This window comes from Poromitra crassiceps, assembly GCF_964638095.1.
Source record: "Poromitra crassiceps genome assembly, chromosome: 9".
In the NCBI taxonomy this organism is placed as follows: Eukaryota; Metazoa; Chordata; class Actinopteri; order Beryciformes; family Melamphaidae; genus Poromitra; species Poromitra crassiceps.
Genome location: NC_139630.1, coordinates 50,988,590 through 51,010,062, shown reverse-complemented (window position 1 = coordinate 51,010,062; position 21,473 = coordinate 50,988,590). Strand labels below are relative to the sequence as shown.

General features: G+C 44.0%; 1 protein-coding gene across 1 annotated transcript in view; it reads right to left on the bottom strand.

Annotated features, from left to right (window-relative positions):
- Window positions 1-3,206: 3,206 nt before the first annotated feature.
- ylpm1 (YLP motif containing 1) overlaps window positions 3,207-21,473 on the bottom strand; it is a 60,771-nt gene continuing 42,504 nt past the window's right edge. Inside the window, exons 22-38 of the mRNA XM_083643045.1 lie at window positions 19,151-19,299; window positions 14,594-14,601; window positions 14,297-14,425; window positions 12,757-12,790; window positions 12,384-12,426; window positions 12,027-12,091; window positions 11,832-11,906; window positions 11,634-11,689; window positions 11,355-11,463; window positions 10,928-11,071; window positions 10,611-10,681; window positions 10,372-10,469; window positions 9,995-10,125; window positions 9,694-9,767; window positions 9,284-9,367; window positions 8,955-9,122; window positions 3,207-4,594 (exon numbers count right to left, since the gene is read on the bottom strand). Coding sequence (XP_083499171.1) covers window positions 4,460-4,594; window positions 8,955-9,122; window positions 9,284-9,367; window positions 9,694-9,767; window positions 9,995-10,125; window positions 10,372-10,469; window positions 10,611-10,681; window positions 10,928-11,071; window positions 11,355-11,463; window positions 11,634-11,689; window positions 11,832-11,906; window positions 12,027-12,091; window positions 12,384-12,426; window positions 12,757-12,790; window positions 14,297-14,425; window positions 14,594-14,601; window positions 19,151-19,299 — 1,573 coding nt within the window. The 3' untranslated portion in view covers window positions 3,207-4,459. The remainder of the gene's footprint in view (window positions 4,595-8,954; window positions 9,123-9,283; window positions 9,368-9,693; window positions 9,768-9,994; window positions 10,126-10,371; window positions 10,470-10,610; window positions 10,682-10,927; window positions 11,072-11,354; window positions 11,464-11,633; window positions 11,690-11,831; window positions 11,907-12,026; window positions 12,092-12,383; window positions 12,427-12,756; window positions 12,791-14,296; window positions 14,426-14,593; window positions 14,602-19,150; window positions 19,300-21,473) is intronic.

The window sequence follows — 21,473 nt, the reverse complement described above, 5'->3', positions numbered from 1 at the left end:
TGTTACCCCTATTTCCACTTTTATTCAAATACAAATAACTTTGCTGCCTCAAGAAGGGCAGATGAAAGTTCAGTCTGCTAGCTAAGTATTTTCATCTCATCTTTGTCAAAGAAAACCGTAACCATTCATTAGAATTTCCAAACTTATTCTAAAGATATATTAATCTGTTATTCTGGAATTGTTTTAAGGTTTGAATGTGCAATACAGACACAGATGTTTAACTTCTTCTTCTCTTCTGATTGGATCTCTTCCCAATTCGTCCCTCCCTAACATTTTTAGTCTAGTTTTCACCAGTGAATATAGGTAGTCGACTAACATTTTTCCTCATAGTTTTCGTCTCCGAAATCAACACTGCTATGGATGCATGTCTCCACCTAGTGGTGCACTCCTCTTCCAAACTCACACAAACTTTTCCACAACTACACCATGTATCTGAAACAATGTTTACTTACTGTCAATCTCATCAAAGTTTCTGAAGACCATCTCCACGTGATCCCACTCCATAAAGCTGCATTTCCCAATGAAGGGCTGGGCAAACGCCACATACTGATACATATTTCAATTCAAATACATGTCACTCTTGTGTTAGAATGAGTAAATGGGCATTGACACTGTTTTTACATAACCCTTGATCAATTCTGATTAATCTTTTATCTTTTCTTTTTTATTTGTCTGTAGTCTACATACGTGCACTGCCAAGAGTAGCGGCAGCATTATAAACCAGAGACCAGACTATATCAAAACATAAACACACAGTGGCGTCTTTCATGCATGCTAGCAAGCGAAACTGCTGTCTGTCTGACCACAGACTGTAGAAAGAGATGCAGCAGAGCCATGTAGAGGACACTAAGACGCAGGATAGCCAAGCGAATGTGATTGGATGAACGTTTGACGCTAGGCCAATCACAGGCAGAGAGGGTGCCTCCAGCCTTCGCCATCATCCGAAAAACAATATCGCTTCCCCAACGCTGGTTTAATGGGTACTGAATCATTACTTAATTATTACCTGGTCATTAGTTACTCTTATACTGAGTAGTTAATGAATACTGAATCATTACTTATTTATTACCTGACCATTAGTTACTCTTTTTGTGTACCCTATTGTAAAGTGGTGCATCATACTCAGTAGTTTGAGTACTGAATCATCACTTAATTATTACCTGTCTATTAGTTCTGTGTACCCTATTGTAAAGTGGTGCATCATACTCAGTAGTTTATGAGTACTGAATCATTACTTAATTATTACCCGTCCATTTGTTAGTGAAAGTGAAAGATCAATAATTAACAAATAAACACTCACTCCAGGAGACATTTGAACCCTCAGCCCCAAGCTCGTTAAATTGTAAGTCTGGCTCTCTACCATCTGAGCTAACCAGCCTGTTAGTTGGTAGAGCCATCTACCATGCATCTCTAGATCCAGAGACTAAGTATTATGTTCTATCCACATACTACTTTCTGTTCAAGTACTTATCGTTTTGAAGATATATTCCACCCAAATACTACTTTCTCTCCAAATACTTAGTTTTAAAAGGTATATTCCATCCAAATACTACTTCATGTCCAAATACTTAGGTATGTTTCAGCCAAATACTACTTCTGTCTAAGTACTTGTGTTTTAAAGCACAGAATATACCTTCAAAACTATAGGTACTTGGACAGAAAGTAGTATTTGGGTGGAATATACCTTCAAAACTATAATACTTGGTCTCTGGCTCTACAGATCCATAGTATGGCTCTACCGACTAAGCTGTGTTAACAGGCTTTTAGCTCAGTTGGTAGAGAACCGGACCTAGGGCTAAGGGTTCAAATCTCACCTTGAACAAGTCTTTCATGTATTATGTTTCACTTTATATTAGGGTACACAAAAAGAGTAACTAATGATTAAGTACTCATAAACTACTCAGTATGATGCACCACTTTACAATAGGGTACACAAAAGAGTAACTTTGTACAGGTAATAATTAAGTAATGATTCAGTACTCATAAACTACTGAGTATGACGCACCACTTTACAATAGGGTACACAAAAAGAGTAACTAATGGACAGGTAATAATTAAGTAATGAGTAACTAACAATTAACTACTATACTCACAAACTGACCATTGACCAACCATTAACTAATGAGTAATTACTCTAAGGAACTAAGAACTAATCATGAACTAATGATTAACTACTATACTCACAATGTGACCTTAACTAATGATTAACTAATATATTCACAAACTGACATTTATTAATCATTAACAAACGATTAACTACTCTACTCATGGAACTGACCGACTAATCTGTAACTAATGATTAACTACTATATTCAGGAGCTGACATTTAGTAATCATTAAGTAATGATTAACTACTCTACTCAGGAACTTAGATACTAATCATTGTAATGACTACCTAGCCTACTCATTAACTATGATTAACTAGTGATTGACTAATGACGAATTATTCATTAACATTACATTCATTAGTTTACTTGTAACTACTACATTATTTGTGTACGTTATTGTTACCACATGATCTCAAAAGATATCAATGCACCCATGCCACTGCCAATTAACATGATCTCAAAAGCCATAATGGAATCTTGAGCGGTAATACAAGTAAATAATTTAATTGAAGGATCCCTTGTATCGTCTGTATCATTGGCTGTATCCAAGCCCATTAGGGCCTCCAGTATTCTCATGCTAATCTAATGTTTGTTTGTGTGTTCCCATAATGAATTCTGTGTTTCTCCAAACGACGACGTTCAGACATTGGTGTCGGTGCTGGCAGGGAAACAAAGACGTACATTAGGACCAATTGTCCTCCGCGATTATTAAAGTAAACAGAGATCCTGAAGGGGGTATCAGACACAGCTGCACACACTTGAGCCTGTGTTGGTGAAGGGGGAGGAAGGGACAAGCACCCCTCAAGACTTCAGTAATGATCCCCGTTATTGTGGCCCTCCTCAAGAGGGCGCCAGGCTCACTAATGAGGCTTTGAAGACCCATCTTTGGCACAGAATCCATCCGCAATTGGCCCAGCAGAGAACTCGGGAGCAAAATACATTTGGCACGGGATAAAATGGCAAGATTAACCATGACGTTCTTATTAAATTAGAATAACAGTAGCATCATTGTCAGATTTTGGGAGTAAAAGAGCAGACCGATGGCAAATACAGAATGTATACAAAATGTTCAAAAAGGAAACGGTCAATGCATTTTAAGTACATAAAACTCGAGGTTTAATGTTTAAAACTGTTTTCTTTAAATACAGTAGATACAGGTATTTTATATAGGGTAGCACAATGAGAATCTGTTCCCCAGACACTGGAGAGCTCACGAGAAAACCCTGCTGCCAAATTGTGCGTCTTCAACACTAGCCCCAACATGAAATGCTGCCTATGTAGTCGTTTATACATTATATGTATATATAAAAAAACATCCTGAAAGGAATAGTGTCTGGTTTTGCATGATTTCCGTTCATGAACTGAATTCATGTAGGAGGAAGTGCGTTCTGTTCTACTAAAAAGCCTGTACAATATTTTGATCAACATTCATCATCAGATTTGAGATTTGGACCTTTGTTGGACTCGACCCAAAAACGGGATGGTGTAGGAAAGAGAAGAGGAGGAAGAAGAATAAAACAGGACAGGCAGTGGAGCTGAGCTGACTGCAACACGTGCTCATCAGATGGTTGACTTGGATTTACAGGCGTGGAGCTGCTATCCGAATGTTGCTGGTTCCCACTAACAGTTCAGCTAGGTTCCAGCGTCACACAAATCCTCCCCCAGGCGACGACGACTAGCGATAGTTTGAAAATAAACTAAGCAACTCTTTCAATCCCTATGTTAACGTTAAAACAGCTTGAACTGGCTTGAGCGAGCTCCACCTGAAAAAAGTGTGGATGAGTAGAAATACCAAGTCAGTCAACTCTAGCGCCTGGAAAAGACTTATTGTTTTATGATTGCACAACTGAGACAAGGCCAGGGTATAGTGAGCTGTCAATCTAATGTTTCATATGTCCATCTAAGAGCATATCTGAATCAACACGTGTTCCGCCTGTGTGCATGCTAGTTAGTTTCCCTTTCTTGCCATAAGACCTGCAATCTGTTGAGACTTGAAATTGTGAATTGTTTCTTTGCACAACTGTTACAAGACAATTACTGATACAGAGAGGGCAGGATTCAAAAAGAACAAAATGTTTAAACCACCCAATCCAATATATATATATATATATTTTTGCCAAAGCCCATATTACACCTATTCCTCTAATCATGGATTTTTCAAGTTGCAATCAAACACCCTTTACTCAAGCTTCATGCCCAACCTTAATTCCCCCCTGCAGTCTCGTGCAATCAAACACTTGAAAAAAAGAAGACAATAGGCGGTTTTGTGCGCTGTTTTTTGGAGGGGGAGGGGGAGTTCCTCTTATGAAGGTGAGCTATCTTTAAATACAGCATAGTGGCTGAAAGGGATATCACATGTCCAGCAGCAGCACCCGTGGGTCTTCCACCACGGCTTTGATCTTGCGCAAGAAGGTGACCGCTTCTCTGCCGTCGACGAGTCGGTGGTCGTAGGTCAGCGCCACGTACATCATGGGCCGGATCTCAACCTGCCAAAGCAACAAGCCTTCTGTTTTACACTATATTCATATAAGTAGATCCGATTTGGACCAGAGTACTTGCAAAGGATTTGTTGCGTTTGTTTTAAACCACCGCATTGAGAGAATTCAGATAGAGATGTCAATCACAAATATAAAGTATAAAGTATAATAAATTGACTTCTGATAAGTCTTGCATTTCTAATGCTCACATCCTGTTTTTGTACTCCAAGCAGGCGACCCCAGATAACATCACTGATGACACGTCCTAGCGCATGCGGTAGCAGTGTATTTGAGAATGTAGAATCCTGGCTTGCCTCTGGCCGGTGACACTTAGGAAAGACTAGGTGACAACCAAGTATAGTTTGGTGACGAGCTGGAGAGACAGTTGACGGCCGGAGAGACGGCAACCCGGTACGGGATGGGATTAGCACCCCATCTTGGCTCTCTCGTGAGGGAGAAATCCACAAACGCTACGGATTAGCCTCCTGAAAATCTGCGCAAGATCGGCGCGGCCTGGGGTCCTCCAGGCTAGAGCAAGGTGCTCGACGCAGGTAAATGACGTGCAGCGCACAGGCCCTCTTGGGGCGTCCTTGAGGTTTCCTTTCTGCCTCTGGATTGCCTTTGACATAAGGGGGGTCTGGTGAGACGAAGGAGGAGCACGGCCGGGAGAAACCCACAGAGCCTAGATCCTCCATGCACCGAAGGCCCAATACTGCGGCGTAGCACTAGCTCTATTGCAGCGGAATGGGTTCTTTTTACCCCTCCCGCGGGCAACGTTGCAGATAGAGTAGTAAGGCTGATCCGTAGCGGCTTCTGGGACGTGAGTCGGGGTCTTAATTGGCCTCGGCTGGGTCTACTGGGCGAGGGTGTATGATGTTGACAGACCCGAAACACCTAACGACCCCAGATAACATCACTGATGACACGTCCTAGCGCATGCGGTAGCAGTGTATTTGAGAATGTAGAATCCTGGCTTGCCTCTGGCCGGTGACACTTAGGAAAGACTAGGTGACAACCAAGTATAGTTTGGTGACGAGCTGGAGAGACAGTTGACGGCCGGAGAGACGGCAACCCGGTACGGGATGGGATTAGCACCCCATCTTGGCTCTCTCGTGAGGGAGAAATCCACAAACGCTACGGATTAGCCTCCTGAAAATCTGCGCAAGATCGGCGCGGCCTGGGGTCCTCCAGGCTAGAGCAAGGTGCTCGACGCAGGTAAATGACGTGCAGCGCACAGGCCCTCTTGGGGCGTCCTTGAGGTTTCCTTTCTGCCTCTGGATTGCCTTTGACATAAGGGGGGTCTGGTGAGACGAAGGAGGAGCACGGCCGGGAGAAACCCACAGAGCCTAGATCCTCCATGCACCGAAGGCCCAATACTGCGGCGTAGCACTAGCTCTATTGCAGCGGAATGGGTTCTTTTTACCCCTCCCGCGGGCAACGTTGCAGATAGAGTAGTAAGGCTGATCCGTAGCGGCTTCTGGGACGTGAGTCGGGGTCTTAATTGGCCTCGGCTGGGTCTACTGGGCGAGGGTGTATGATGTTGACAGACCCGAAACACCTAACGACCCCAGATAACATCACTGATGACACGTCCTAGCGCATGCGGTAGCAGTGTATTTGAGAATGTAGAATCCTGGCTTGCCTCTGGCCGGTGACACTTAGGAAAGACTAGGTGACAACCAAGTATAGTTTGGTGACGAGCTGGAGAGACAGTTGACGGCCGGAGAGACGGCAACCCGGTACGGGATGGGATTAGCACCCCATCTTGGCTCTCTCGTGAGGGAGAAATCCACAAACGCTACGGATTAGCCTCCTGAAAATCTGCGCAAGATCGGCGCGGCCTGGGGTCCTCCAGGCTAGAGCAAGGTGCTCGACGCAGGTAAATGACGTGCAGCGCACAGGCCCTCTTGGGGCGTCCTTGAGGTTTCCTTTCTGCCTCTGGATTGCCTTTGACATAAGGGGGGTCTGGTGAGACGAAGGAGGAGCACGGCCGGGAGAAACCCACAGAGCCTAGATCCTCCATGCACCGAAGGCCCAATACTGCGGCGTAGCACTAGCTCTATTGCAGCGGAATGGGTTCTTTTTACCCCTCCCGCGGGCAACGTTGCAGATAGAGTAGTAAGGCTGATCCGTAGCGGCTTCTGGGACGTGAGTCGGGGTCTTAATTGGCCTCGGCTGGGTCTACTGGGCGAGGGTGTATGATGTTGACAGACCCGAAACACCTAACGACCCCAGATAACATCACTGATGACACGTCCTAGCGCATGCGGTAGCAGTGTATTTGAGAATGTAGAATCCTGGCTTGCCTCTGGCCGGTGACACTTAGGAAAGACTAGGTGACAACCAAGTATAGTTTGGTGACGAGCTGGAGAGACAGTTGACGGCCGGAGAGACGGCAACCCGGTACGGGATGGGATTAGCACCCCATCTTGGCTCTCTCGTGAGGGAGAAATCCACAAACGCTACGGATTAGCCTCCTGAAAATCTGCGCAAGATCGGCGCGGCCTGGGGTCCTCCAGGCTAGAGCAAGGTGCTCGACGCAGGTAAATGACGTGCAGCGCACAGGCCCTCTTGGGGCGTCCTTGAGGTTTCCTTTCTGCCTCTGGATTGCCTTTGACATAAGGGGGGTCTGGTGAGACGAAGGAGGAGCACGGCCGGGAGAAACCCACAGAGCCTAGATCCTCCATGCACCGAAGGCCCAATACTGCGGCGTAGCACTAGCTCTATTGCAGCGGAATGGGTTCTTTTTACCCCTCCCGCGGGCAACGTTGCAGATAGAGTAGTAAGGCTGATCCGTAGCGGCTTCTGGGACGTGAGTCGGGGTCTTAATTGGCCTCGGCTGGGTCTACTGGGCGAGGGTGTATGATGTTGACAGACCCGAAACACCTAACGACCCCAGATAACATCACTGATGACACGTCCTAGCGCATGCGGTAGCAGTGTATTTGAGAATGTAGAATCCTGGCTTGCCTCTGGCCGGTGACACTTAGGAAAGACTAGGTGACAACCAAGTATAGTTTGGTGACGAGCTGGAGAGACAGTTGACGGCCGGAGAGACGGCAACCCGGTACGGGATGGGATTAGCACCCCATCTTGGCTCTCTCGTGAGGGAGAAATCCACAAACGCTACGGATTAGCCTCCTGAAAATCTGCGCAAGATCGGCGCGGCCTGGGGTCCTCCAGGCTAGAGCAAGGTGCTCGACGCAGGTAAATGACGTGCAGCGCACAGGCCCTCTTGGGGCGTCCTTGAGGTTTCCTTTCTGCCTCTGGATTGCCTTTGACATAAGGGGGGTCTGGTGAGACGAAGGAGGAGCACGGCCGGGAGAAACCCACAGAGCCTAGATCCTCCATGCACCGAAGGCCCAATACTGCGGCGTAGCACTAGCTCTATTGCAGCGGAATGGGTTCTTTTTACCCCTCCCGCGGGCAACGTTGCAGATAGAGTAGTAAGGCTGATCCGTAGCGGCTTCTGGGACGTGAGTCGGGGTCTTAATTGGCCTCGGCTGGGTCTACTGGGCGAGGGTGTATGATGTTGACAGACCCGAAACACCTAACGACCCCAGATAACATCACTGATGACACGTCCTAGCGCATGCGGTAGCAGTGTATTTGAGAATGTAGAATCCTGGCTTGCCTCTGGCCGGTGACACTTAGGAAAGACTAGGTGACAACCAAGTATAGTTTGGTGACGAGCTGGAGAGACAGTTGACGGCCGGAGAGACGGCAACCCGGTACGGGATGGGATTAGCACCCCATCTTGGCTCTCTCGTGAGGGAGAAATCCACAAACGCTACGGATTAGCCTCCTGAAAATCTGCGCAAGATCGGCGCGGCCTGGGGTCCTCCAGGCTAGAGCAAGGTGCTCGACGCAGGTAAATGACGTGCAGCGCACAGGCCCTCTTGGGGCGTCCTTGAGGTTTCCTTTCTGCCTCTGGATTGCCAAACGGGAGGCGACAACAAAACCATAATTTGGTTATGCTGAGATTATTTGTCTACCAAAATGTAATGTCTAAGATGTGCAGGAGCCGAAAAAACACAGATTTATTGATTTTGTTGCCATAGAAAGGCAAACGGCTGTAACAACCTTTTAAGTGTTTTAAACGTCAAAAGGTCATGAACAGCGCTTAGATTTCATGAAGACTAAAAATGGTACCCATAAATATCACTAATCAATATACCAACCAATTCTGTACCAATGATAGTTTTTCTGACACAAGAGATCAACTTTTTTTCAGTTTCACGACTCACGCTAGTTACAGTTTTTCAGCTTTTGGCAGTATGCATTTATTACATGAGAATATAGATTTGAACAGAACAGAAGAGAGCAATTGTTTCACCAGCTGTGTCTTTGGATACACTTGATGACTCACCTTGCCGTTGATGGCCACAGGCCGGTCGAAGATGCCGTGCATGCCGAGGATGGCGGACTGCGGGGGGTTGATGATGGGCGTTCCAAACATGGAGCCAAACACTCCTCCGTTGCTGATGGTGAAGGTTCCACCATCCATGTCCTCAACAGCCAGCTCGTTGTTACGAGCCTGAGGCACAACACAATCAATCCATTCACGTTCTCATGGTGAAAGAAGGTCAAGTAATAATCGAGACTCATGATATAATTTTTTTTAATTACGAAATATAAAAATCAATGCCAGAATCTTAGGCAGTCACTGTGTCCAAACATTTGCATAAAGCTTTTTACCTTTTCTCCCAGTGCACTGATGGTTTTCTCAATGTCCGCAAAGTTCATGGTCTCAGCGTTGCGTATCACTGGTACAACAAGTCCCTAACAGAGAAATAAAGAATACATGAGAATGTAACACACAGCAGGCAACAATCTGATATGGCAATTTATTTACAAGGCATTACACCGATAGCAAACTGGATGCGATGCGAGCGTGCGAACATCATATTGTTTCAGTTTTTCCTAATTAAGCTGTCCTAACCTGCTCCGTGCGTCAGTGAACAGGCTGAGGGACGCGTGGCTCGATTGAAAAATCGCTCGCTCGTTGGGAAAAGGTGTTCGAGTGCTACATCCAACATTTACCGGCAAACGTTTTTAAAAACACATAAAACGTTAAAAAGAGGTTTTGTAGATCCAAGATGTCATACCTTTGGAGTTGCCACAGCCACACTAATGTCTACATACTCCCTGTAGACAATCTCTTTGGTTGTATCATCAATAACTGAGAAAGAAAGGGGAAAAGGGGGGGAACGTAAAAATAAAGAAAGACTTTCCTGATAAAGTAGAATACAAGATAAGAAAATTTATGTTTCAAAGCAACGCAACAATGTAATTAGGGAGCAAAGCTACTTTGTGGTTTAAGAAAGCTAGGTAACATTACTGAAGCTGGTTCAGGTTGACCTCTAAGCTAAATAAAGACAGTGGAGGTCCGATGTTGTGCTGTCTTACCCGCATTAACAGCAGGCTGGTCCATCAGAGCGTGCGCTGAAGCCTTCACAAACGCCGACATGAAACCCAGCTTCATGTTGTGCTTCTTTAAGAAAGCATCCTTGTGGAGTTTCCTCATCTCCTGGATGTTGCTGAAGAAAGATGGAGGACATGTCAGTGAGATTGTTTAGTATGAAATAAGCAAATGAATCCCTTGATACTGATCTCATGTTTATATCCTGACAACCCAATCGGGCACACAGTACTGCCATGAAATGTGAATCAAGTTCTTCTGCATTGAGACTTGCAGCCCTAACTGGCAAGGGTCTGGACCGGTATAGACATACAGTACAATGGAGACAGTTGTATTCAGTGATTTTAGAGAGAGTGTGGCTCACCTCATGTCTACCTCGTTGAAGGTGGTCAGCATGGCGCAGGTGTCCTGAGCCTCCTTCAGCCTCTGGGCGATCCTCAACCTCATGCGGTTCATCTTCACCTGAAGAGGAAGAAAGGAATTAAGTGAAAAGACTAGATGACACCGATACATCTTTCTCTGCTTTAAGTGGTATATATTTTAGGTCAAAGTAGAAGAAAGTACAAGTAGCCTGATCATCAGGTCCATCTTGTGCATTATTACCCTGTTCTCCGCTCGGACTCCTGCTGTTGAAGGAGGCGGAGCCGGAGCTGCAGTGGGCTTGATGGCAGAAACTATAAGGAGAGAGAGAGAGGGATTGACACAAGATGAGCTCAAGACATTTAAAAACAAAAAAACATATATAATAAAACATGGGTTAAAAGGTCACGTCATGATTCCATTTTAGCAACAGCTTATTTATTTGTTTACTTTCAGCACAAAAGTAGGTTATTTGTCAAAAAAATATGTGGCGAACAGCGTGGCTAATCAACATGATCAGGGCAGTAGATGTGTGTGTGGCAGCATGGTGTGAAACACACCTGGTTTGGCTTGGGCAGCTTGTGCTGGCACCGGGGGCACTGGAGGCATGGCGGTGGGGACCGGGGTTGCAGGAGGCGGCGGGGGAGGAGGGGCTGCAGCGGGGGCTTCTGCAGCCGGGGACGGGGCAGCTTTGGCAGCACCAGCTGACAACACAGAAAGATAGAAAGTTCTTCTGTTAGTCAGGCTTGCCAGCAGTCTCTAGATTGTGTGCGGTAGTCGAGGAGGACATAAATGATCCCAACATTGCATTCCAAGTATTTGTGAAGTCCCGTTAAATCTGGAATCTAGAATGTGACAGCAACTGGTGAGATGAGATCTATACAGGAACTTTGCATTATATGAAGGATAAAAAAACAACAACTTCTGGTACGGTATGTAATTTAGTTAGTTTACCGGACTGATAAAAAGTAAACAAGTATTGCGCACCTCCTTTCCGGAGTTTGAAGAGGGGCGTTCCTCCCTCTACTCTCCCTCCATCTGGCACCAGCAGTTCCTCAATCACACCAGCAGCCGGAGCGGGTACTTGTACCGAGGTCTGGGAATACAACACACAGTTAAAGCAGTACACCCACAGAAAAGTCATTTTCGTTAAAATCTCTACACAAAATCAAGAGCTATCTTAGAAGTTTAGTATCTAACATTTTATTTTACTCTGTTAAAAAGTAAAAAGTAGTGTTCTTCTTATTTAGATTTTTTTTTTCATACCTTGTCAGTCTCGATTTCACACACCACTTCATCTTCTGACACGGAGTCTCCCACAGCTAAAAGAAAAACAATTGTCCATTTAATGTTATGTGCAGAAATCCGATTAGGATCATTGTTTGGCTCACTGTGGGACATTGGCATCTGTCAAACACTGATTAAATTACGGTATCCTTTTTTCTGTCTTTTTTTCTTTTTTACCTTTTTCCCACCTGACATCCCCCTCTGAAACAGACTCCGCAAACGCAGGAGTTTTGACAGTGACTACCTCATCCCCTGTACAAAAACAAACACAAGAGTTAAACATTAAACAAAGAGTTGAGTTGAACTCATTATGTTGACATATACATTACACATACATATATACAGTATACACACACACACACGTTTACGTACTGTGAACAGCAGATGTCTTGAAGTATCTGATGTGGAAGACATTGGCTGACGACAGAGTTTCACATCTAAAAAGACAAAAATATGTAGGGGGGGTATTTTTTCTATAGAGATATGTAATAGGAGGCAGTTCTACAATCTAAATTACTTTTTCTTTTTTCTGGGGGGGGGGGGGGGGCATACTGGCTACATTAAGCCAGTATTTGCTGCATAAGCCTATAGCTGAGCTTATGATATAGATATAAACATAAACAGGTAATACAGATATTACACCAACAACACAGCACCGTGGTTACTTTAGATAATGAGGTTATTGTTGGGAGGGCATTTAAAGGTAACAGAATGGAGGAGAGCACTTACGGCTGAGAGTTCCTGTAAACAACCCGGCTGCAGACAGAGAGGCCTTAAAGGTGACGATAAGAAGAGAGGAGAAAAACAAAGAAAATTCAAGAAAAGGGGTCGTCATTGACTAGATGATAACAGAAGCAGTGACCACTGAGGCTCACGAGGGTCTGACATATATACGCGAGTGGAGAAAGGTGTGTGACATGCGTCTGACCACTTGTAGGCTCCTCAGGCATCTCTGCCACTCAACAGGCATATGACCCATTTAATGGGTGTGTTTATTCGAGAAAAACAAAGATAGACAGCAGTCTTACATGTTGCATTACTCCCTGAGGTCCTCAACCCAAGCTGAAGGACTACTAGACTACTTAGTTAAAAGCGCACTTACCAGATGCACATCGTCGCACCAGCACATTATTCCCCTGAAAAGATAGCAAAGTACACAAAATCAGTTTCATTCGCTCAGTTACCCATTCATTTATGTGTGTGTTGATGAGGTTGACTATGGGCTCACAGAAAAACAGATCTGGGGCCATTTCTTCACAATATGAATGAGAATTTCCCAAAGAAGCAGCAGTGACAAAACATATAAGGTTTGCATGAAATGCACAGCGTAAGACACTCATGTGTCAAATCCCAAACTTTGTCTTTTTATATGCACTGATTATAAAGACAAATGCTAAGATCATCTGTGGGCTGGACATGACCTACACTAGATCCCTTTTTTCCTCAAATGTGTGGTGACTGATCACCCCCTTCTCTTTAATGGGAAAATAAGAGACTCAACTAATAATATTTAGTTTAGACTTTTTCAATCAATGATCAGTTAGACCACTTTTAATTGAAGTCATACCACTGGATTATCTTCTTACTTTCGTTGTCATGTAAAGACTTTAATTACACTGAGCTATGTTATTAGGTTATAGCATAGGACTTTTGAGGGTGGAGGCCCTAGCTGCAGCGCTGACACTATGGCTTCTTCACAACGTATTCATCATCACTAAGCCCACAAACTGTGTTATTACTGGCGAACTGATGTTGACTGCCACAGTAGGGTGGAGTTGACATGAAGTGAGTCATAATAGCAGAACACAGCATATACAGGCATGCACACATGGTATATTTGTGTTTCCACTGTCTATAACGTTACCAGTGGTGTCCAGTCATGTGCTATGGAGGGCCAATAGTCTGCAGCAATGTTTTCCTTCCATTCAATCACTGCACTAGGTGATTTATGACTGAAAAGTTTCCCACAATGTTGGCAACATTTGATTACCACCTACGCTTCTTTATTAGTTTATATGCAGAGGGATTGTGGGAACGCACCCGATCTACTGGTCGGACAAGACACGCATATTTAGCATTGCGAGTTCCTGCAGAAAGTAGGCAGCTGAAGTTGAGGGCAAACCTTACCTTGCCCCTCACGGCAGATTCACAACATGCCACGGGCTATTTCTGGCTGTCGGTCAGCTGCACACACCAAGCGCCATAACATACATGACTAGCGTTAAGGCAAGAAATTAAGGCTGCTCCATATGCTGTGAAGCCATTCGCGGATAAAAGATAAACCAGACAGGAGGCAGAGGTTACGAGGTAGCCAGAGCTAGGTTTAAATAGCTGACCTGCTCGCTAAAGCTAACATTAGCTAGGCAGCCGTTTGGGACGCTATGTTGAAATTTTACAAATAACATTAACACGTTTTGACGATAGCCCCAAGGCTAATGGAATAGCATGCGTAGTTTCTTCAGATAACTGCTCAGTAGCTAGTTAACTTTGCGGGTGTCATGGCTCTGCCCTTGGTGGATGAGGCCTTGCTTGACGTGGAGCTAACAAGTTAACATCAGCTGCACGCTGTGGCCTTGGACTAGCCAGTGGAAACTCTTCAGAGCTCAAAGAACCGTGACATTTCAGTGAGCTTTCCATCCTACCTGGCTTAGCGCGGACACCGAGCGGCCAAGTGTCCGGTAAAGACATCGGGTTTGCGATAACATAGCGGGCGTCTCTGTTTGCCGTTTGGCAGCGATCAAGGAAGCAGTGGGTGAGAGGGGAGCGCTACGCTACTCCCGATACGTGGGCGGTCCCAGGCTCGAGCCAGTCTGGGAGATACCACTGTGGCTGGCAGAGGGGGGGGGGGGGGCGGTATGTACTATAATTATAACTTTAATAATACTACTACTAATAATAATTGAGTTCCCTATTTAGTCTCACATTATTTCTTTACTTGCCATTCGTTCTGCAGTACGGAGATTAAATAGAGAAGCGAAAGTAGGGCTACTCTATGAATTCAAAGTGTAGCGAATGTGCAGTGCCATTCGTTTCCTCGTTCAGCATACGATCCACCACTGGTACGAACCATTCGTACGAACATGTACGAACCAAGGGATTTCATCCACCATTACATTTTTCCATCTAAATTTCGTAAAATACATGTAAAATAGTTTGACGTGGTCAAACCAAGCGATTCAGCTATATTGAGAACCAGGAGGTCATATAACATTTCACTCAGGCCAAAACAAAAAAACAAAACAAAGTTGAATTGGGTTTTTTTTAATCAGTTTTATTTTCGGTCTGAGTGAAATGTTATATTGTCTCTCCAGATTCTAAATATAGCTGAATCGCTTGGTTTGGCAAAACTATTTTTATAAGAATTTTAAGAAATGTAGCTGGAAAAATAAATGGCGGATGAATTCCTTGATTCGTATGCTGAACGCGGAAGAGGGAGTGACTTTGGCACTCTATGAGCCACACTATTCTGGCCAAGTTCAATAGAAACTGGACAAACGAGTCCATTTTACCATAACATTAGCATTAGATAAACAGTTAATTATTCAACCTTTTGTCTAATCTCTGGTACTTCTGGTACAAATAATGGATTCAGTGAAAGTATGGGCCAGGCAAAGGGATGACCACACCTCCTCGTTTCTGGTGCGGCTAGTAGAAATACCTACTTGAGACATCCTCTCCTCCAGCAAGCAGCTCGGATCTGCAGGCTCCACTGCTCTCTCCGAACGGCAACAGGTAGGTTATCAGTTATTTATTTGCATGATTTCTTTGAAATATAGGCCTACATGTTTTATTTTCATAATGTGACAGCAGGATAGGCTCTGCTACACAGTATTTCTCTGTCTTTGACAAGTTTGGAACTGAGAAATGGATCAAAGTAAACTGAAGCAATGAACAAGAAATCTTGCAGGAAAGCCAAAAGCATTTCTTGGACATAGAAGTATGAGCAGAAATGTATTGCATTTTTACGACTAGTTTCTTATAGTGGCTCTTCTATACAGTAGCAGCGCATACATTTTCAAATGTAGGCCTAACCCTAACCCTAACCCATAAATTCAAATGACACTTTAAATGTCTTACACCTTACATTCTAGACAATGGGCTACTTATTAGAAGGCTATGCTTTAACAGTTTAAAGTTAATCTCAATTCAATTAAAAATAATCTGTTAAGACAACCTTTTTCATCGTGACATTATAATACTGATTTATTACAATACTTGTCCTATATTACATTTAATATTATTTTTCACTGCTGTCTTTCTTAATTCAACAAGCATGAATCAAAGGGATAAAGGCACGTATTCCCCCAGCAACATCTACCCTGACAGCTACAGTCCAGAACATCTCCCCTCTTTTCAACCTGATCCCACTCTGTCAGCAAATTCAGATGAATCAGGTTTTTCCATGTTGTTGCACAAAGACGTTGTGAGCGACAGGATTCTACCGGAGAGCACTTACTACAGCAGTGATGATGTTGGTTCAAGTGTGATCAGGTCAAGCCAGGTGGAGCCTAGCAACAGTCCATCCACAGACGGCACCGTTGGACCTTCCTCCACAAGACAGTATTTATCCCCCGCAGCCAATTCTTGCACTCCCCATGACTGGACCCTGAATAGTGGCCATCAGGCAAAGCGTGCCAGAGTGGAAAACATCATCAAAGGCATGACAAGCTCCCCTAGTGTACCTTTCACAGGTGTGGTGACAGCAGCAGGTCAGTATGAGGGGTTAGACAGCGTACGGGATAACCAAAGGACACAGGACCCTCTCAATCAGGACCACATGCAGAGAAGTGGAGCTGGTGGCACAAGTCACCAGAGTCAAGAGAACCAGACAACAAGGAAGCGGATTCAAAGCGGTCATCAGCCACTCAGACAACTCCGGACAAGGTTGACCCATGTGGACATGGTAAATGACGCTGAGGAGGTCAGTAGGGAAAGTTTTGTGGAGAACAATCCCACCTGGAGCGATTTTCCCAGCACATCTCCAAGAGATACGTTTACAGATCCATACAATGAGTTTGAGAGCTCCTCACGTAGAAAATACCAAGGGTGGAAAAAGGTGAAGCTGATTAACTACTTCCAATCCAAACCTGACAAAATAAAGCTGATGGCAGATTTCTTAAAGTACGAACTGTCAAGAGCTGTCAGCATGAGCGTTGACTCGATTTTCAAAAGCATGCCACTTTTACAGGGGCCACCAAATGATAAGGGGAGTGTAGGCACCGATATGTCTTTTCTTCATCTTAATCAGAAGAACAATAAAAGAGTCTCATGCTGTGAGACAGCAGAGGTCCAAGTCCCAGATGTTCAAACAGAAGCGCTTTCTCTGGTTGTGCAAAAGCCTCCACAGGCCAGATGTGGTGTGGTGAACCTCCAGCCCATGACAAGACCTCACCACCGTCCAAAGCCTCCGTTACCCTTCGGTCATCACATTGCTCTTCATGAAGATCGAGCGTCAAATAATATACATAACGGCGCCCATCAAAATGTCCTCAGATGTTTCCAAGATGGATATTCAGGATGTGCTAAAGCAAGGTTGGAGAGATTCGATGCATCTTGGAAGCCGGTCAAAGTGAGATCCAAAGTCAACTCCAGATCCGTCAGAAGTCCCCAGGGTCATCCTGTGTCTGTGGATCCCATGCTTTTGGAAAGCCTGTCTCTCCCTCATGTCAAGATCCATTCAGATGGCCTGCAGACTATAGTGAATAGCAACCTGTACATGGTGAATGTATCCTTTAGAAGTTTTCTGATCAAAACATTGTTCTAATTGACTAATATTTGATCACTTTATCAGTTGTATTCTGACTTTCATGCGTACCTTTAAGATGAGTGAACAGCAAAACACAAGGGCATTGCTTTCATAAAAGAGAACCGCCTGTAGCTTTTTAAGCCAATGTCTTTAGATACTATTATTATTATTATACCTCACCACTTCTACCTCTGCCTTTTTGAGGTTCAAGTGCCAAATAAACGGGTGTGTGCTCACAAACCTCATCACCCCAGGTATCTGCTATCAAATTAGTCTGTTCATCAACACCAATTTTCCTGTCTTTTCTAAAAAGGGCAATAACTCTGACTTGGTTTGGTCTAGAGACTCCAATAAGTGCCTCCTTTGATCTTGTGAATTCTGAAGAAAATTGCAATCTCTCCCTCCATCTTGAGTCGTAATGATCGCCCGGAGAGCAAATGTTTCCAAATAATTCTGGGCTTTCTAAAAGAGAATACGTTTGTGCTGTTTATGTGTAAGGTGTGTGTATTGTCCTTAATACTGGTGCATCTAGGAGGGTCTGACCACAAACCATCTGAAGAAAGCGAAGCTCATGTTCTTCTACACTCGCTACCCCAGCTCACTAGTGCTAAAGACCATTTTCCATGAGGTGCAGGTGAGGTTTTGTCGTTGTAATTGTTGTGTGCATTTGTGTAATTTTATGAGACAATATATTCCCCACAGGATAGAAAGCATGAAAACATGATGAATCTTGGCTAATCGCAACATGTTTATAGCATTCATCAAAATCCTGGAAAAGTTATTCTGCAATTATGCGTATTGCTGCTGTCACAAAATCTCAGAATTCACAAATGACTTTCAAAGCTTTAATGTGCCGGACAGGTTCTATCACCCGAGGGTTCATGAAAACAATTTTAAACCAATTGTGTTTTCAAAATCATTGTGAAAGGAAGAAGCAATTCCTGAGAAAAAAGACTTATGTATGATGTTTCCAAATGACAACAGCAATATAATTCAACAACTAGAGATTAAGATGATCAAAATTACACCATCTTGATTATTGCAAAACAGAGAGGTGTAAAAATGACAACACAATGCTCTGGTAAAATAACTTTATTGCCATTTTATTTCCATTACATTGAAAACAGTTCCAACCACACTTCAAATACATAAATTAATCTCTCAGACAAAACATTAAAGATTAGGATTCTAAAAAAAATTGGCTCCGACCAACATGCAGTGTCTTATTACCTTCAGACATCACAACTCACTTACCATTGTCCTGTCTCATTCCCAGTTCACTGACCCTTGTCCTGTCTCGTTCCCAGTTCACTGACCCTTGTCCTGTCTCATTCCCAGTTCACTGACCCTTGTCCTGTCTCATTCCCAGTTCACTGACCCTTGTCCTGTCTCATTCCCAGTTCACTGACCCTTGTCCTGTCTGGTTCCCAGTTCACTGACCCTTGTCCTGTCTCATTCCCAGTTCACTGACCCTTGTCCTGTCTGGTTCCCAGTTCACTGACCCTTGTCCTGTCTCATTCCCAGTTCACTGACCCTTGTCCTGTCTGGTTCCCAGTTCACTGACCCTTGTCCTGTCTCGTTCCCAGTTCACTTACCCTTGTCCTGTCTGGTTCCCAGTTCACTGACCCTTGTCCTGTCTCGTTCCCAGTTCACTTACCCTTGTCCTGTCTGGTTCCCAGTTCACTTACCCTTGCCCTGTCTGGTTCCCAGTTCACTTACCCTTGTCCTGTCTGGTTCCCAGTTCACTTACCCTTGTCCTGTCTGGTTCCCAGTTCACACGCTGCATCACCTCCCAGCTGATCAAATGGTTCAGTAACTTCAGGGAGTTCTACTACATCCAGATGGAGAAGTTCGCCCGTCATGCCGTCCTGGATGGAGCGGCCGATGTGACGGATGTGACTGTGGGAAGAGAATCAGAACTCTTTAGAGCTCTCAACATGCACTACAACAGAGCCAACGACTTCCAGGTGAAGTACGAGGGAAATCACAAAGTAATTCTGTACACAGATATACACCCGACATATTAGGGACATCTTCCTGATATTAAGTTGCACAATCAACTTCTCAATTGTCTCAAAGAAAGCTGGAAAAACACATTTGCTTCTCTTTATCTGCATCTCCTCAGTTGTGATTGGTTTAGATTTGATATGGGAAATCAATAATGGTTAATGGGTTTTAAAACCGTTTTACATGTATTCACTCCATGAGTGTACTTCATGAACATAGTAAATGTTCCTGATATTTTGTACATTCAGTGAATCAGTGTACATTCCCACATTATATTATTTATTTTTTTTACTGCAAGTCCTGTGAAGAAGACTTCAACAAAAGGGCTTTTGCTGTACAGGCAGAAGTCTGGCTGTTATGTTGTATTTGGCACATGATAGGGAGACACCGACAGATCATTCCAAGATGATACGTAGAAATTGAGTTGTGCTTGGTAGCTAGTGTTATACATTTACGGTATAAGAGTTTCATGCATATTCTAATAGTATTGAACCCACGACCAGGGAACGTGCAGTTTGTCATCTGTGCCTAAAAACACGTCGACCTCTATGCACCAAAACCTTCTATTCCTTAAAAAACCTTCAGATGCAGGCATCATGTTTTTCTTTTCTTTTCTACTCATCTTAACCAATTAATATAGATTCCAGTGATGTGTCAATTATTGACCTGTTTGTGTATGATCAATCCACACATTCCCCCTTATTCCACATCCATGTACCATACGTGGTAATGTAATTTTGAGACACTCGTTTTGATTGGTTCTTGCAAGGAAAAAGGCACAGAGGCACTACGAAACTTTTGTCCCAATTATCCTGTCCCCAAGAGATATTTAGACTGCATGGGATATTAATCCCACCTCTGTCTCTAACAGTTGCCAGAGCACAATGATCTCTCATTCATATAGGTTGAATCCAAACTGAAAAACAGATTGCAGGTTGGAACGCTTCTTAGCTTTTTATGTTAAAAGATTTTAGGGCTGGGTGCTTTATGGAAAAACATGTCTTCTACTCACGAGGGAAATGATATCAAAGGAACTTCAAAATAGGTTAAAAATCCTCCATTTTATTTGGCCATTCCTTACCCGACGAAGCTGAAACATGCTGAGCATTATTTAAACTTTTCATAATGAATGCCTAAATAGAAATCAAGATTTTATACTGAGTTTGAGTGTTTTTTGTAAATAATAATAATTCATTTATTTTATATAGCACTTTTCAAAACCCAAAGACGCTTAACAGTAAAACAAAAGACAAGCAACAGGCAACAGATACAGGCAACAGGTACAAATAACAGTGGCGGTTCAGGGCAAGGTTGTATGGAGAAGCAGAGGAGAGGAAGAGAACAGGAGGGAGGGGCAGGGGGAAGGAGGGGGGGGGGGCGGAGGGTGATCGTTTGGAGGAGGTGGTCAGGGGTAGGGGAGGTTGTAAGCTTGGGAGAACAGATAGGTTTTAAGTCAGGTTTTGAAAGTGTGGAGTGAGGGAGAGTCTCAGACGGTCTGGGGGAGGGAGTTCCAAAGTCGGGGTGCGGCGCGGGAGAAAGCACGGTCACCAAAGGTTTTGAGTCTGGATGGGGGGATGATGAGGGTGGCAGTAGAAGAGGATCGGAGTGTACGGGAGGGGCGATGGGGGATGAGAAGGTCAGTCAGGTAGGGGGGGGGCTAGGCTGTGGAGGGCTTTGAAGGTGAGGAGTAGTTTGAAGTCGATACGTTGCTTGACGGGGAGCCAGTGGAGAAAGTGGAGGACAGGGGTGATGTGATGTAACACCTTGGGCTTACAATATTTGGTTTAGGATATTTATTTTCAGGCAGTAATATTTGATATCACAAAATAAATAAATTATACAAGTTACACAATGCATAGTATCAAAACACAGGTTGCCCCTTTCTCTTGGACACAAATATTGCATACTGCAGCAGATGATTTAGCATTGTATCAGACCATATGAGGATACACATACATAGACACTATTTTGCATATTCGTTTTTAAAGAAATATTATGGTAATGCAGTGTTGCACATATGCTGTATATGTGCAGAGCGGGAAGAGGCAGGTAAATCAAGTCCATTG